Below are 13,968 nucleotides of genomic sequence, written 5' to 3'. Positions count from 1 at the left end.
TGGGTCACCTGCATGGCTCAGTGGTTGAGCATCTGCCATTGACTCAGGGTGTGATCCCGGGGTCCTGGGATTGAGTCCCACATCAGGTTCCCCACAGGGAGCCTGCTTCTCTCTCTGCCGATATCTCTATCTCCCTCTGTCTCTCATGAATAAATAAGATCTTAAAAAAAAAAAAAAAGTCACACGCTCCACCAACTGGGCCAACCAGATGCGCCAGTACATCGTTTTTTAGACATAATGCTATTACACAGTTAAAGGTTATAGTACAGTGTATACATAACTTTTATATGCACTGGGAAACCAAAAAATTCATTTGACTTGCTTCACTGTGATATTTGTTTAAAAAACAACATGCTTATTTGTTACGAAGGCATAAATCCAGGCACAGAGCAAGAAGGAAGAAAGAGCACAAAACTTAGGAGATTGCTGTCCTTTATTTCATTGTGACTTCACTGTCAGATAATGACAACAGTTAACCGGAGAGCTGGGGAAAAGGGACAGAGACAAGGATGAATAAAGGCTGTTAGAAGTCTTCATTTTAGCTATCAGCGAGGGCTTCTTGAAGACGTGAAATTTGCGGTGGGATTTGAGAAAGGAGGGAGCAGACTGGTGAACATAAGGCAAGGGTATCACAGAGAACTGGATGATGAACGGTTTGCTTCAATAGTTAACCATTTAGGAATAATTCATCTAAGTCATCATTTACGCACATAAATCACAAAGAAGACCTAAAATGTAGCAGAAAAACAAGAGGGAAGAGAGGAAATAGAATTTACCTCTTAAACGCATCCCTTTCAATTCCCTACAGGCCAAACTAAAATAGGACACAGAAAAAAACAGGCAAAGGATTCCGGTACCGGGAGTAGCCCCTTAGAGTGGTTTATATCTTCTTGGAAGGGGAAATGGGATCCCAGCTGTACCGCTCCTTTTTTCATTCAGACTTAAAATGTTTTGTGCTTGTGGTTGCTTGGCACAACACTGCCTTTTACAAATAGAAAACCTGATCACAAACTGCTTTTCCTCTGTGACATGCCATCTACATTGTAATGTGTTTCACTGGTGAAATCACAAGGTGACATGTTCAGTTCGCTAGAAAATGTTCTACACGTCACAAATGAAGTAACTTGCCAACATTTGCCTGAGCAATTCACATTCAGTTATGTATTCCTCTACTAAATGTAAGGTCCTAAAACAGTTAGGTGAAAGATGTGTTGCTAATGTATTAGCAGCTTGCTGAGTATACACGATGACTTACTGCAGTGCTCAATGAAAGTACTATTACTCCAGCTATCACAGAGGATTGTACATTCATTCATTGAGTTACATACCCACAACACTCCAGACTGTTACAAATCCACTTAACAGCCCCGAGTCCTGGGTTTTCTGTTCATATTTCTAAATTAGCATAAAGAAATACAAAATCATAAGCAAGGAGAATCCCCACAGGCGACTGCCAAGAGGTTCTGTTGTTTATTTTGGCATACACGAGAAATATTTGGAATTCCCCAAATGTAAAGCAGTTCTTTTCATTAAGACTGTGATTAAATGAGGCTGGCCTAATAGTTCTGGTCTTTAAAGAGTGTCTCCCTTCTAATGGGAGCATTGAAGCAGAAGCATAGTAAGTTCATGAATAAAATAGAGCAAAAGACTCATTTGGGCTGGATATGGCAGAAACATGGGGAAAAGGTTCTCCCCTTCCTTTTCTTGCCTATTACCTCCTCATATCACCTGTGAGAAAAGGCAGCATCAGAGAAAAAAATGCACCCTGAAATCTATCTTTTTCATCCTTCTCTTTGACTCACCAAGTCTCACTTAATGAGGTCTCTGGTACCACTTCCTTGCTTTTTTCTTTTCTTTTTTTTTTCCTTGTTTTTTCATCGTTAACTTTTGTTTTCCTCCACCTGCTAAAAAGTGTAGAAGGGCAACTTTAAAAAGCTGAGTTTTCTACATATCCAAGAGAGGTCAGACTCCAGATGAAGCATGGGGTTCCATCCAAACTGTGGTAGAGAACTGTAGGCTCACCAGCAGTGATTTTTATGGGCCAACCTAGCTAGGCCTGGCGTCTAATGGTGAGAGCTGCTGTGGCAGGCCTGGGTCTCTGTGTCTCTGCTCTTCCCATACCTGAGATGCAGAGCACCTGTGTGTGGTAGGACTGGCCCCTCAGCACTTAGGGCGACTGTCTATTGAAGAACTCTCCCCCTCATCTAAGGTAGTGTTTCTTAAACCTTTTGGACTGACATTCACAGCAGGAGCTATGTTTTATTTCACAATTCATATTTGTCAGGGTCTAACACTCAGGAAAAAAAGGAACCAAGGCAAGTATTTCAGCAGAGAGAATTTAGCAGAGGGGATTGATTAAATAAATGTTGGAGCGGCTGTAAAATTTTAAAAAGAACACTGGAGTAACATGTCAACAATAATTGCAAGAAGCAGATAACTGCCTTTGGGGCGAGAGATCAAAGAGTGGAGGGGAGGGTGGGTTCTCAGAACCCAGCAGCTTAGAAGAGAAGGAACATTGTTGTGGGACCCAGACCTCTGCAGAAACACACTGCCTGACTCATGCTGCTAAGTCTGGGGTGGAGGGAGAAGAGGTGCTGTGAGGCTGGTTCTGGAAGTGGCACTAGAAGCCTGAGACAGAAATTACTGCCTCCAGGCTAAAAGGCCATTGCTAGAGTGATGCTGATAGGAGTAGCAAGCTAACAGGAAGTGACCATGTCAGCAAGTTGGCTTCCTCTTCTTCCAGCCTTGTGCTCTTCCCTACTATATCCAGGAGCTAGAAGACAAAGGAGATATGTGGGTTGCCTAGTTCCAGCTCCACCAACACCAGCAGTAGAGGGAGGGTAGATTTGAAGCCCAAAGTCCAATGACTGTTGTACTTGACTAGAACTATGTGCATACACTCTGCATTTCGTTCCTATTGCTTCTGTTTGATTCTACCTTACCCCACTCTATCTTACCCTATCACATTTTAAACATTAAAAAGCTGGATAGGATGCATGAAATTGATTTCATGACCTATTAAACTTTGCTCTAGGACCTAGTAGTGACTTTGAGCATTGGAATTCAGTGTCCCTTACCTCCCAAACTCCTTCCACACCAAAAGTGACTTAGGAGAACTGCCTCTTAAGGTTCTCACTCATCCACTGAACACATATGGGGGCCCACACTTTTTCCATAGGCCTCAGGGATATTTATATTAGGAGTCTATGAATGTCCTCTATAGCATCAGAAGGGGGAAAGCAAGAGAGAGGAGGTTTAACTCGAGAGAAGGAGCCATGAATCAAAAATATTGTGTCCTTATATGAAAGGTATTATAAAGATGTATTGGAAATACCCAGAAATGTATGTCAGAGGAGTTTGAAATCCAGTGAGGAGGAAAGACAAAAGCCAATGAGTAAACAATGCGTGAGCTGCCACTAGATGGTACGTTGTCTAAGTGGATGATACAGGCGGGAAATTTTGTGAGTACAGAGCAGGAATAGGATTGTGAGCAGGAATGATCAGGAAAGGCTTCATGTAGAGGCCTGAGGCATTTTCTGCATAATAGGTAGAATTTAGGGTAGGGGGATAGCATTCCAGGTGAAGAGAATATCATATAGAACAAGGTAAGGAAGTGCACAACATGCTTGAGGCAGTATTGGAGCTTGTGGATCAGAACGACTAAGGGAAATCTGAGTGTCAACCAGAGCCGAGAGGTGAAACCCTATAAATGGAGAGGGTGTACTGATTCAATGTTGGGAGCTATTTCCACTTAAGAAGCTGGTAGAAGAGCTGGTGAATAACACAATGAAGCATGCTTTGAGGAGAACCAAGGTCATGAACCACTAAGGAGGGTGGCCAGCAAAGTCAAATGCTATAGCGGCCAAGACTGAGAACTGAGGAAAAATGTCTGACTTTGAACCAGATGTGCTAAATCTTTTTTTAAGACTTTTATTTGAGAGAGAGCATGCACAAGCGGGGAGAAGGGGCAGAAGGTGAGTGAGGCAGACTCTTTTGCTGAGCAGGACCCCGAGATCATGACCCGGGTGAGGCAGATGCTTAACTGAGCCACCTAGTCGCCCCTAGATGTGCTAAGTCTCTTTAATGAGGGCAATGGCTCATGACCATATTGTCCATGTGGAATAATCCGTTACTTTCAGATTTGCACAGTGTGTTTTTTTTTTAAATTTTTTTAAAATTTATGATAGTCACAGAGAGAGAGAGAGGCAGAGACACAGGCAGAGGGAGAAGCAGGCTCCATGCACCGGGAGCCCGACGTGGGATTCGATCCCGGGTCTCCAGGATCGCGCCCTGGGCCAAAGGCAGGCGCTAAATCGCTTCGCCACCCAGGGATCCCTGCACAGTGTGTTTAACTATTACTTGAACTAATACAAAGTCTCCAGTGAAAAGAATAAACTATTGTCAGTTCTCATTCCTTCCCAACTGTCCACAGCCATGCTAGGTTTTCTAAGACTGTGCTTCGGGAGCTCATGTTCTTCCTCTGTGACCATCCTCCTTCAGCTTACTTCAAGGCAGCTGCTGCCTTTCACTGCTGTCATCATTCTCCTTAAGTGGCTTGTCCTGCTGAGCTGCTTCTCTGGGGATTCTGACTTCAAAAAAACAAGGAGGGTTATGCACCGGGGCCTTGCATTTGCAGACTTCTTCATGGCTGTAGACTGCACTACAACCCTGGCCAGCTGCCTTGTAAATGCAAGTGACTGGTCACAAGGGAAATCAGATGAGGGCTAGATGGATCAGGTGAACCTATCATCTCTACTACAAAAACATGTGTTCAGCTGATAGCAGATCAGTATCATCTTCTCCAGGAGTAAAGGAGACTCTATTTATATGTTCATTATGTATGCAGAGTTGTGATCAAATTGCTAGAGGTGACAAGCCCAGGTGTTGCTTCTATAAGGATGTCATTATTGCTACTAAGCATTAACTCAGGTTTTGTTCTGGATTTTATTGCTTGAATGCTGTCATTACTTCTGCACAATATAAGCTATGATGATGGAGATTTTAGGTTCTTTTCTTTCTCTTCGACATCAGGTTCCAGCTACTATCAACTGCTTCCTCATTTACACTGAATAGTTTACTTTCTTTCTTTTTTTAAAAGATTTTATTTATTCATGAGAGACACAGAGAGAAGGCAGAGACATAGGCAGAGAGAGAAGCAAGCTCTTGGCAGGGAGCCCAACTTGGGACTCAATCCCAGAACTCTGGGATCACGCCCTGAGCCGAAGGCAGACGCTCAACTGCTGAGCCATCCAGGTGTCCCTGCATTGAAAAGTTTTCATAACAACCCCCTACGCAGGTAGCCTAGATAGGTCATGTGCATAAGCTTAATATTTACTGAGTATACTCTGGGCTGAATCAAATAGAATATGCAGATACATACCGAGTTGAAACATGATTTTGATAGCTGGCACTACAGTTCCTCTTGGGCCAAGTACTTTCTTTGTGTAGGAAAATACTTTGATAAACAGTTGAGGAGTGGAAGGTGGTCCTGAAGGTATAGGTTAGGAAACAGAGATAACTAACAGTATTATATAAAGAGAGAAAAGAAGAGAGAGAGAGGGCCAGGGAGATGTTGGTTAGCGCAGGGTTGCAGTTTCTGCTGAAAAAGGATATGGGTTGGTGGATACCAATGCCATCAGGATACCGAGGTCCTTCCAAGACCAGGGAATTCTAACTTTAGGTTATCTGCATCCTTCATTTAAAACCCTTCAGCTGCTCCAAACCTGTTATACAAATGAACCAAAGAAAAGGGCTTGATTTCCAAACTGTGTCAGCAGGAGAGAAAAGCATTCCAGAAGGTGAGATGTGAGAGAGTCCATGTGTTCAGAGAGAGCAAGAACTCAGCCAGAAGTGACCCTGAGATTCTAAAACCCCCAGGGATTGTACAATCTTGGAGAGAACATTGGCCTTTCCACACGAGGTGGGAAAGGGACTTGAGTCCATTTTAACAAAATTTCTGTGGACAAGGTGACCCCGACTGAGAACTGGATGACATGCACAGTAAGCAGCTTGCTATTTTCAATCATAATTTCTCAAGAGACATTTATTGGTAGAAAATGACAGGGTAATTCTGCCGCCCCCCTTCCTCCGTTTATTTAAATTACTAGGTCTCATTTTCCTCATCTGCAAAGTCTGGAGATTGGACAGAGACCATCTCCATGGTCTCTATTAGAGTCTACAGCTCTAATAACGATCTTACAGATGCAGAGAACAGACTGGTGGTTGCCAGGTTGCCAGACGTGGGGATTGGGAGTAGTGGATCCAAATGGGTGAGGAGGGTGGTCAAAGGGTACACATTTCCTATTGTAAAATAAGTCAGTCCTGGGGATGTAAGGTACAGCCTGGTGACCAAAGTTAACAACACTGTATTGTATATTTGAAAGTTGCTAAGACTGATCTTAAATTATTTTTATGTTTTTTTTTTTTGAGGTACATTCACCTACAGTGAAATGTGCAGATTTTACGGGTACCATTCCATGAGTTTTGACAAAGGCATATGCCTCTGTAACCCAAAGCCTAAGGAAGATACAGAGCTTCTCCATCACTAGAGAATTCCGTCTTCAGCCGCACCCCAGCCTCCCCTCCGGCCACCCCTCTTCTGACTCTTACCACGAAGGGTTAAATAAGATCTAAAAATTGTTAAATGCCGGTCTTTGTTTCACGGTGGTCCATCGGTATCGATGCCCTGATTTCTCAAAGGCACTGTGCACTAGACATCGTCTCCATTTTGCAGGTTAAGGCGTTCCGCATCCGTGAGTGAACTGCCCCCGGGTATCCGCTACCCGGGGTAGGGGCAGGACGGGAACCGAGAAGCGGTTCTGCGGTTTCTACGGCCCCGGCCCCGCACCTCTGAGGAGGCCGTTGCAGAGTCCACAAACCATTACCTCAGGAATAGCACACGCCTCAAACGTTCAGCCCAAATCAGCGCCTCTTCGGAGTTCTCAGACCTTAACAATCCGAAAGGCCGTGTGCTCTACACCTTACTGAGGGATCCCTCTCCACCCTGCTCCTCAGGAAGCGGCAGAAGGGTGTGCAAGATTGCAAATGTGATTTTGCAGGTGGAAAGGCCGGAGGGGAACGGGCAGGCCCGGGCCCGACGACCTTTACGGAGCCCGGCGGCGAGACGCCCGGGCGCTGCTTCCTCGGACGCCACAGCTACCCTCTCAGAATACAGCGGCACCGAGGCGCTGCGCCGACGGCAGCGGACCAGCGTCCGGCCGAGGGATGCGCCGCTGCCGCGGCAGGGCTCGTCAGGCAGAACCCGAGCTCAGTTAGACACTCGTCCTCCTCCATGTCACCGCCCGCCCCTCTCCGCCTCACCCTTGCGCCGCCCTTCCCCCGTACCCGGGCGGGGTTCTCAGGCTCCTCCCCCGAGTTGACTGTGAGCCTCTGTGCTCCCCCCACCGCTCGCCTCGCGGCTGCCATGGCAACCGTACGCCGCCGCCACCGCCGCCTCTTCACGCACGTCGGGAACTAACGGACTCGGCGGCCGCAGAGGCCTGTGCCCTTCCCCCAACCGGGCCGCATCACCAACCGCCGGCCGAGCTGCGGCCCGTAGGTAATGAATCCGAGGGAGAGGGGCGCAAGCAGGAGAGCAGGTGGGGGGGTATCCAGGCTGACAGCCCCACCCAGTCTCCCGCCGCCTAGGCGGTGCGGCGGCGAGGCTGTCGGGGCGCCGTGAGGGGAGGTGGAGAACAGTGGGAGCTCGAGACTCGCGGGGCATTATGGGGATCGTAGTTTAGCGGCCCCTCAGGCTTGCGGCCTTGGCGGCGTGGCCTGGACCGGCGAACTACAAAGCCCGGCGGCCCTGACTGCTGGGAAAGACCGATAAACTTTGAGCCTACCGGGCGAGAGAAAATCTGTGTCTTTGTGGTGCTGGGGCTCTTGGGTGGTCGCCGAACTGCGCTCTGCGCTGGGAAAGGGAAGTGGAGGTGAGACTTGGGCTTCCCGTCCTGCCGTTTGGCCCGCCCCGGTTAACAGCGCTCAGCCCCACCCCGACTGGGCTGGGCCACCGCCCCCGGTAGTCTCGGGGATGAGCAGCCGCCCCAGCTGCAGGGCCTCGGGCCTGCGGCGCCTCTGACCCTCCCAGGTTGCTGCTGCCTCTCGGTGCCGAACCGTATGTATGGCACACATTTGATGTGAGACCCGAGAAACGATTTTTTTTAACAGGCCTTTCTCCTTTCCCTAATACGTTTATTTTTAGATATTTAATCATGTTTATTCTGAAGTAGCTCGGAGGTGTTTGCATATTAAATCCATTAATAATTACTCAGAGGGCATTAATATTTAAAGGTCAAGTGTAGAAGTAGAGACCATGCTATTATATAGTAATACTTAAAAAAAAAAAAACGTTCTGCCTTTTGCGTTTTATTTATTGAGGGTCAATATTGTAAAATGAGCCCCCCCACCCCTACTTAATACTAGCTTGAACATTGCCTACACATATTTTGAAGATTAATTTAGCTTTAAATTACTAGTGATTTTTAAAGCACAGACTGGTCTTTTTCTTTTTCTTTTCTTTTTTTTTTTTAAAGCAGTGAGTAGTAGTAATTCTTTTCTTTGATTATTTCAGTGTTCTTTAGAATTTCTCGGTAGCATGTTTTCAGAATGAAAAATGCCGTGTTCTACTTAAAAAAAAAAAACAAAAAAAAAACAAAAAAAACCCTCTGCAATACACCTTAGTCCTTAGAGTTGGCTCAGGCCTTGGTGGTAAGGAAGCCCACCAGATTTAAAAAGCCTGCCTTGATTATCTTTTAAAATTTTTTCAACAGGTAGATAACGATCCTAGAAATTTGGTATTTTATAGAGTATGTGGAAAAAATTGTTGATAGTAGAGTGGTCTTATTTTGTGTGTTTTACATCATTTTTTTAAAAAAGAATTTATTAGAGAGCACAGGCAGGGGGAGCAGCAGAGGGACAGGGAGAAGGAGGCTCCCAGCTTAGCAGAGCTTCTTGATTCCCAAGACCCTGAGATCATGACCTGAGCCAAAGGCAGACACTTGACCAACTGTGTTTTATTTATTTATTTATTTTTAAACTTAAAAAAAGAAAAAATTAGTTTTGAGAGAGAACAAGTGGGAAGGAGGAAGGGCAGAGGAGGAAACAGACTTCCCACTGAGCAGCAGGGAGTCTGATGCAGGACTGATCCCAGGACCCTGGGAGCATGACTTGAGCCAAAGGCAGATGCTTAACTGACTGAGTCACCCAGCTCCCCAGACTGTGATTTAAACAAGAAAATAACACAGCGCCACTACAAAATTCCTTTTTTCTCAAAATAAGACTGGCTTGTAAATTTTACTTAAGGTACCATTTTTTTACAAGGATACGGAAAGTAAATTTTGTAAGACCATTAGAAGAAAATTGAGGCCTTATTAGGGGTTGGAAGCATTTTTTTTTGTTTATTCAAGATTTGTTAAGAACCTATTATATTGGGGGCACCTGGGTGCCTCAGTGGTTGAGCGTCTGCCTTTGGCTCAGGGCGTAATCCTGGAGTCCAGTGATCGAGTCCCACATCGGGCTCCCTGCATGGAGCCTGCCTCTCCGTCTGCCTGTGTCTCTGCCTCTTTCTGTGTCTGTCATGAATAAATAAATAAAATCTACAAAAGAACCTATTATATTGTATATTATGCCTGGTAGTGGGAATAAAAAGATGATAGAAAATAATCTGTGTTCTGTATGAGCAAACAGTTACGTCATCACAATAGTATGATAGAGGTAGGTGCAAGTTACTATAGGAGCCCAGAGTGGGAATAAATAGTCATATAATAGTTAACCGTTATTGAATACTTAATTTTAGTGAGGCTCCGTGCAGTATTTTGCATGTAGCCCATTATTTAATTCTCATAAAAATTTCTAGCTACTGTTATTTAGAAATGAGGAAGCAAACTAAGAGATCTTGTCCAGAGTCATAGGTGATAAAGTTTGAACCTGGGATTTCAACCCAGGTTGGGTATAACTCATTTAAGTCATTATCTCAGCCCCTGATGCCATTCTCTGTACCCATTGGTAGAAAGATTCTGACCCTAAGGAGATTAGGGGAAGTTTCCAGTATGGTGTGATATTTGACTTGTGTTAAGAAAGTTGAGTAACCTTTCAATGGAAGAGAAGATGAGAGTCATTTTAGGCAAATGGCAAAGGATAATTTCTGGTGGTTTGTGTTTGCAGAACCCTAGGTCTTTCTTATACCTCAGTCCCAGAGTACGAGTATTTGCAGTGTAGTGGGTGGAAGATGCTAAAGTACTTGGTACCATGATAAAGAGTTTGGAAGGTTTTTTTTTCAACATGGGACAGCCATCAAATTTCGAATGGGGTAGTGGTGTTGTTGTCGGGTTTGTATTTTAGATAACTCCAGCTGAAGTGTGGAGAATGGACTTTGAAAAGGGGAGATCGTGTGGGGAAACTGGTTTTAGTGGGGGAGAAAGTACAATAGAAAAATGAAGAGTCTGAAATAAGTAGTTGGAGTTATGGAAAGACAGGGATTGTAGAAGTATTTAAGGGATAAAATTGATAGCAGCACTTTTGGGGTGTGTAGGTATGTGTGTTAGGAGCTAGTGGAACCATGTTTGAAAGGAAGTGGGAGAAGTGCCCATGAATGAGACTGAGAGGTTGGGAGGCAGAGAAGAAAAATAAGAGAGTGTGCATAACGAATGACAAAGGAGAGGAAAGTAAGAAGCAGAAATGGTCCGGGTTATCATGTGTCTTGAAGAGCGCAAGTAAGGTAAAGATTGAAACTTTTTTTTTTTTAAGATTTTATTTATTTATTCATGAGAGACAGAGAGAAAGAGACAGAGAAAGAGAAAGAGAAAGAAAGAGGTGCGGAGACACAGGCAGAGGGGGAAGCAGGTTCCATGCAGGGATCCCAACGCGGGACTCAATCCTGGGTCTCCAGGATCACTCCCTGGGCTGAAGGCGGCGCTAAACCGCTGAGCCACCCGGGCTGCCCGATTGAAATATTTCTAATGGCACAAAATCCATTTTCCTCCTTTAGGAAAGTCTTTCTAAACTTCTTTGCAAAAATGAAAAGGAATGTGAGCATAGGCTACTTGAAAAATAAGTTTAAATTTTTCATGGTATTACATATACAAAAGAAAATAGAATAATGAACTCCCTATGTAGTTGTCACCTACCTTGAAGAGTGAACACATAACCAGTTTTGTTTCATCTAAAACTCCTGTCCCCAAATGGATTATTTTAAAGCTAAACTCAGATATCATATCTCTTTATCTGTAATTGTTTCAATAGATATCCTTAAAATTAAAGGTTCTTGGAGTGCCTGGCTGGTTCAGTCAGTAGAGTGTGCAACTCTGGATCTTGGGGTTGTGAGTTCAAGCCTCATGTTTGGGTGTAGATTACTTAAGTAAATAAACTTTAAAAAAGAATTAAGGATTCTTAAAAAAAACTTATTCTACTTACTTGACAGTACTTATTGATATGAAAAATCCAGACACACCTATCTTTAAAGAATTTTGACCCTGAAGAAATGAAAGAGATGAAGCAGTAACTAAAAATGGTTTGTAGGTTTTTTTCTTTACTTTCTTATAAATATCGATAAACTATTTGGGAAAGAGCCAATAAAGAGGAAATGTTTGAAGATGTAGGAGATGAGAGAGGACATAGCTGACAGAGGTCTCTGAAAATGTAGGAAAGGATAGATGAGCAGGAAGAATTAGTTTAGAATTAGTGGCATTTTGTAAGTATCAACTAAGTACTAGCTGTGCTTCTAGGCAGTGTGCTAATGTAGACAGGAGGAGAGAGGCATTAAAAAAGAAAAGAAGTGAGAATAGAGGTGGATATTTATAGGTTGGGTGGTTAGAGTAGTTCAAATTTATATTCTCTAAGAGGCAGATTAGGAATCAAGGCCAGTTGATGAGAGGAGAGTGGATTTAGGAAAGGAGAATGATGGACATGTGGAATAGCCACCGTGGAAAGCTAGGACAGACAGGTTAAAAATAGTTTCATTGAGCTGAGATTAGAATTCGGTAGTTTTCAGTGACAGTGAAACAAAGTTGTGTGATTCCCCCCCCCCCCCTTAAATTTTGATTTACTGTGGGAGAACTTAAAATATTGAAACCAATAGCCTAATGTGTTACTAAAGAGAAGAGAATCTAGGCTAAGAACTTATGTTGAGTATTCCTCAACAACTTTAGATTTATTCTAAATTATTAACTGATAATTATCTTTTTATGTAAATACCACAGTAAAATTAGAAGGCTCTTACGGATTCTTTGGATTTATACTTTTTTACTTTATTTTCTCAACATGCACGGTAGTATTCTTTTATAGAGAACATTTCTCTATAAAAGGATTGTTTACTGAGTGTGGTATAGTGGAAGGGGTCAGATATATCTGTTGTCCTTTTTGGAACTACAACTTATTTTCTACGTAATGACGGGCAAGTTTCCAAACCTGTCTCCTTACCAAAAAGATATTAATACTATTTATAAGATTTTTGGGAAGAATAGTTTAATGGAGGTAAACCCTAAGTGCCCAGTGACTGAAGGCCTTTCTTTTCACTTTCTCCTCCTGAGCAACAATGTTCCAGGATTGTCATTTCTGTTTGACAAGAGGCCGTGTTCTGTGACTTTACCTGACCATATTAAGCAGGTAGATCAAGGCAGTAGGTATGTTACAAAATGATTTGTTCTATAAAAGGATTCATCAGTTATTCTTTTTAAGTGAGCTTCCTTAAATGCTGCAAAATGTTATTTTATAGACCATTAATAATAATAACATCTTTGCCTTTCTTTCATCTTCAAAGAAATTTGGAATTCTGATGCATGATTTGAGATCCGAATAGCTCTAACATTCTTCAATTGACTATATCTTATTTCTGGACTGATATATATTATAATCTCACTAATTTTGATCATCAGTTTGTAAATGAAAATATGTATATTTTAATGTTCTGAGCATTATTTCAAAGACTCTTTTCTCCTAGATAATTGAACTTACATATGGTAGACCTAATGAAATAAAATCTTAGAAAACTTAGTAAAAGCGAGATAAATTTAAGGCATAGATTGTGAGAGTAATTTAAAACCAAAAGCAGTGTTTTCCAAAATGAGTTGTTCAGTGTCCACTAGATGTCTTTATGTTTCTTTTGCATGGTTTTATTATGGTCCTCTTTGAAAGTATGGAGATGGAATAAATGGCCTTTTAAGTCCCTTTCCAACTTTGTGATTCTTAATTAGTAATTGTCCATTAGTAATTATTTACTAAGAGTTCCTATTAAGCAACCTATTTAAAAGTGAGCTTTATTTTTTAAGTTTTAAAATTCCAGTTGTGTGATATTAGTTTCAGGTGTACAGTATAGTGATTCAACACTTCTGTACAACACCTGGTGTTCATCACATGTACACTCCTAAAATCCCCATCACTTGTTTCCCCCATGTTTCCATCCACATCCCCTCTGGTAGCCATCAGTTGTTCTCTATACTTAAGAGTCTGTTTCTTGGTTTGCCACCCGCCTCCCCATTTTACCTCTTTGTTTTTTTGTTTCTTAAATTCCACCTATGAGTGAAATAGTATTTGTCTTTCTTTGACTTACTTCAGTCAGCATAATACTCTCATGTCATTTCAACTGGCAAGATTTCCTTCTTTTTTAAGTGAGCTTTAGTTTGAAATTTTTATTCTTTTTAATATTTTTTTGGTATGAAGATATTTTTTGTAAATGCTCCTGTAGTTTATAATCATGTCTGTGTAACTTCAGCCTCATTTATTTCAGTAGTATGTTCCTTCATTCTCTTTGTTTCCTCTGTACCCATGAGTGTCTTTATATTTCAGTATCCTCCCCTTTCTGATGATTTTCCCGTCTTCATTTTTATTGGTGATTGATAGGAGGAAATGAATGAGAGGGAATCATTAAGTTCTGTTTTGTTTTTCTTATCCACTCACGGGAGAATATGGATGAAAGTGGTATTTAACATGTACTTCCTGGTGTGAATATGGATATTTTTATACACCTCTTAT

The 13,968-nt window shown here is 42.6% G+C and overlaps 1 protein-coding gene and 1 long non-coding RNA gene across 19 annotated transcripts in view; one reads left to right on the top strand and one right to left on the bottom strand.

Annotated features, from left to right (window-relative positions):
- Window positions 1–415: 415 nt before the first annotated feature.
- Window positions 416–7,989, bottom strand: LOC121497949. 6 transcript variants are annotated; one of them, XR_005989572.1, is made up of 3 exons: window positions 7,845–7,989; window positions 5,381–5,723; window positions 416–2,773 (listed from the first exon to the last, which is right to left on the bottom strand). It is a non-coding gene; the product is annotated as an uncharacterized LOC121497949 (long non-coding RNA). The 6 variants fall into 6 exon arrangements; XR_005989574.1 differs by lacking the exon at window positions 7,845–7,989 and adding an exon at window positions 7,345–7,464; XR_005989570.1 differs by lacking the exon at window positions 7,845–7,989 and adding an exon at window positions 6,610–7,334 and having other exon boundaries at window positions 416–4,589.
- KATNAL1 (katanin catalytic subunit A1 like 1) overlaps window positions 7,438–13,968 on the top strand; it is a 77,477-nt gene continuing 70,946 nt past the window's right edge. For 2 of the 13 annotated variants that reach the window (XM_041767792.1, XM_041767791.1), the window contains exons 1-2: window positions 8,055–8,138; window positions 11,420–11,509. Coding sequence is in view for 2 of the 13 variants with exons in the window: in XM_041767784.1 (XP_041623718.1) it covers window positions 12,385–12,620 (236 nt within the window). In the remaining 11 variants the exon portion in view is untranslated. The other 11 variants (XM_041767794.1, XM_041767796.1, XM_041767789.1 and 8 more) reach the window with 11 other exon arrangements.

This window comes from Vulpes lagopus, chromosome 8, assembly GCF_018345385.1.
Source record: "Vulpes lagopus strain Blue_001 chromosome 8, ASM1834538v1, whole genome shotgun sequence".
Lineage (NCBI taxonomy): Eukaryota > Metazoa > Chordata > Mammalia > Carnivora > Canidae > Vulpes > Vulpes lagopus.
Note: the sequence above shows the minus strand (reverse complement) of the source record. Positions and strands in the feature narration are given on the sequence as shown.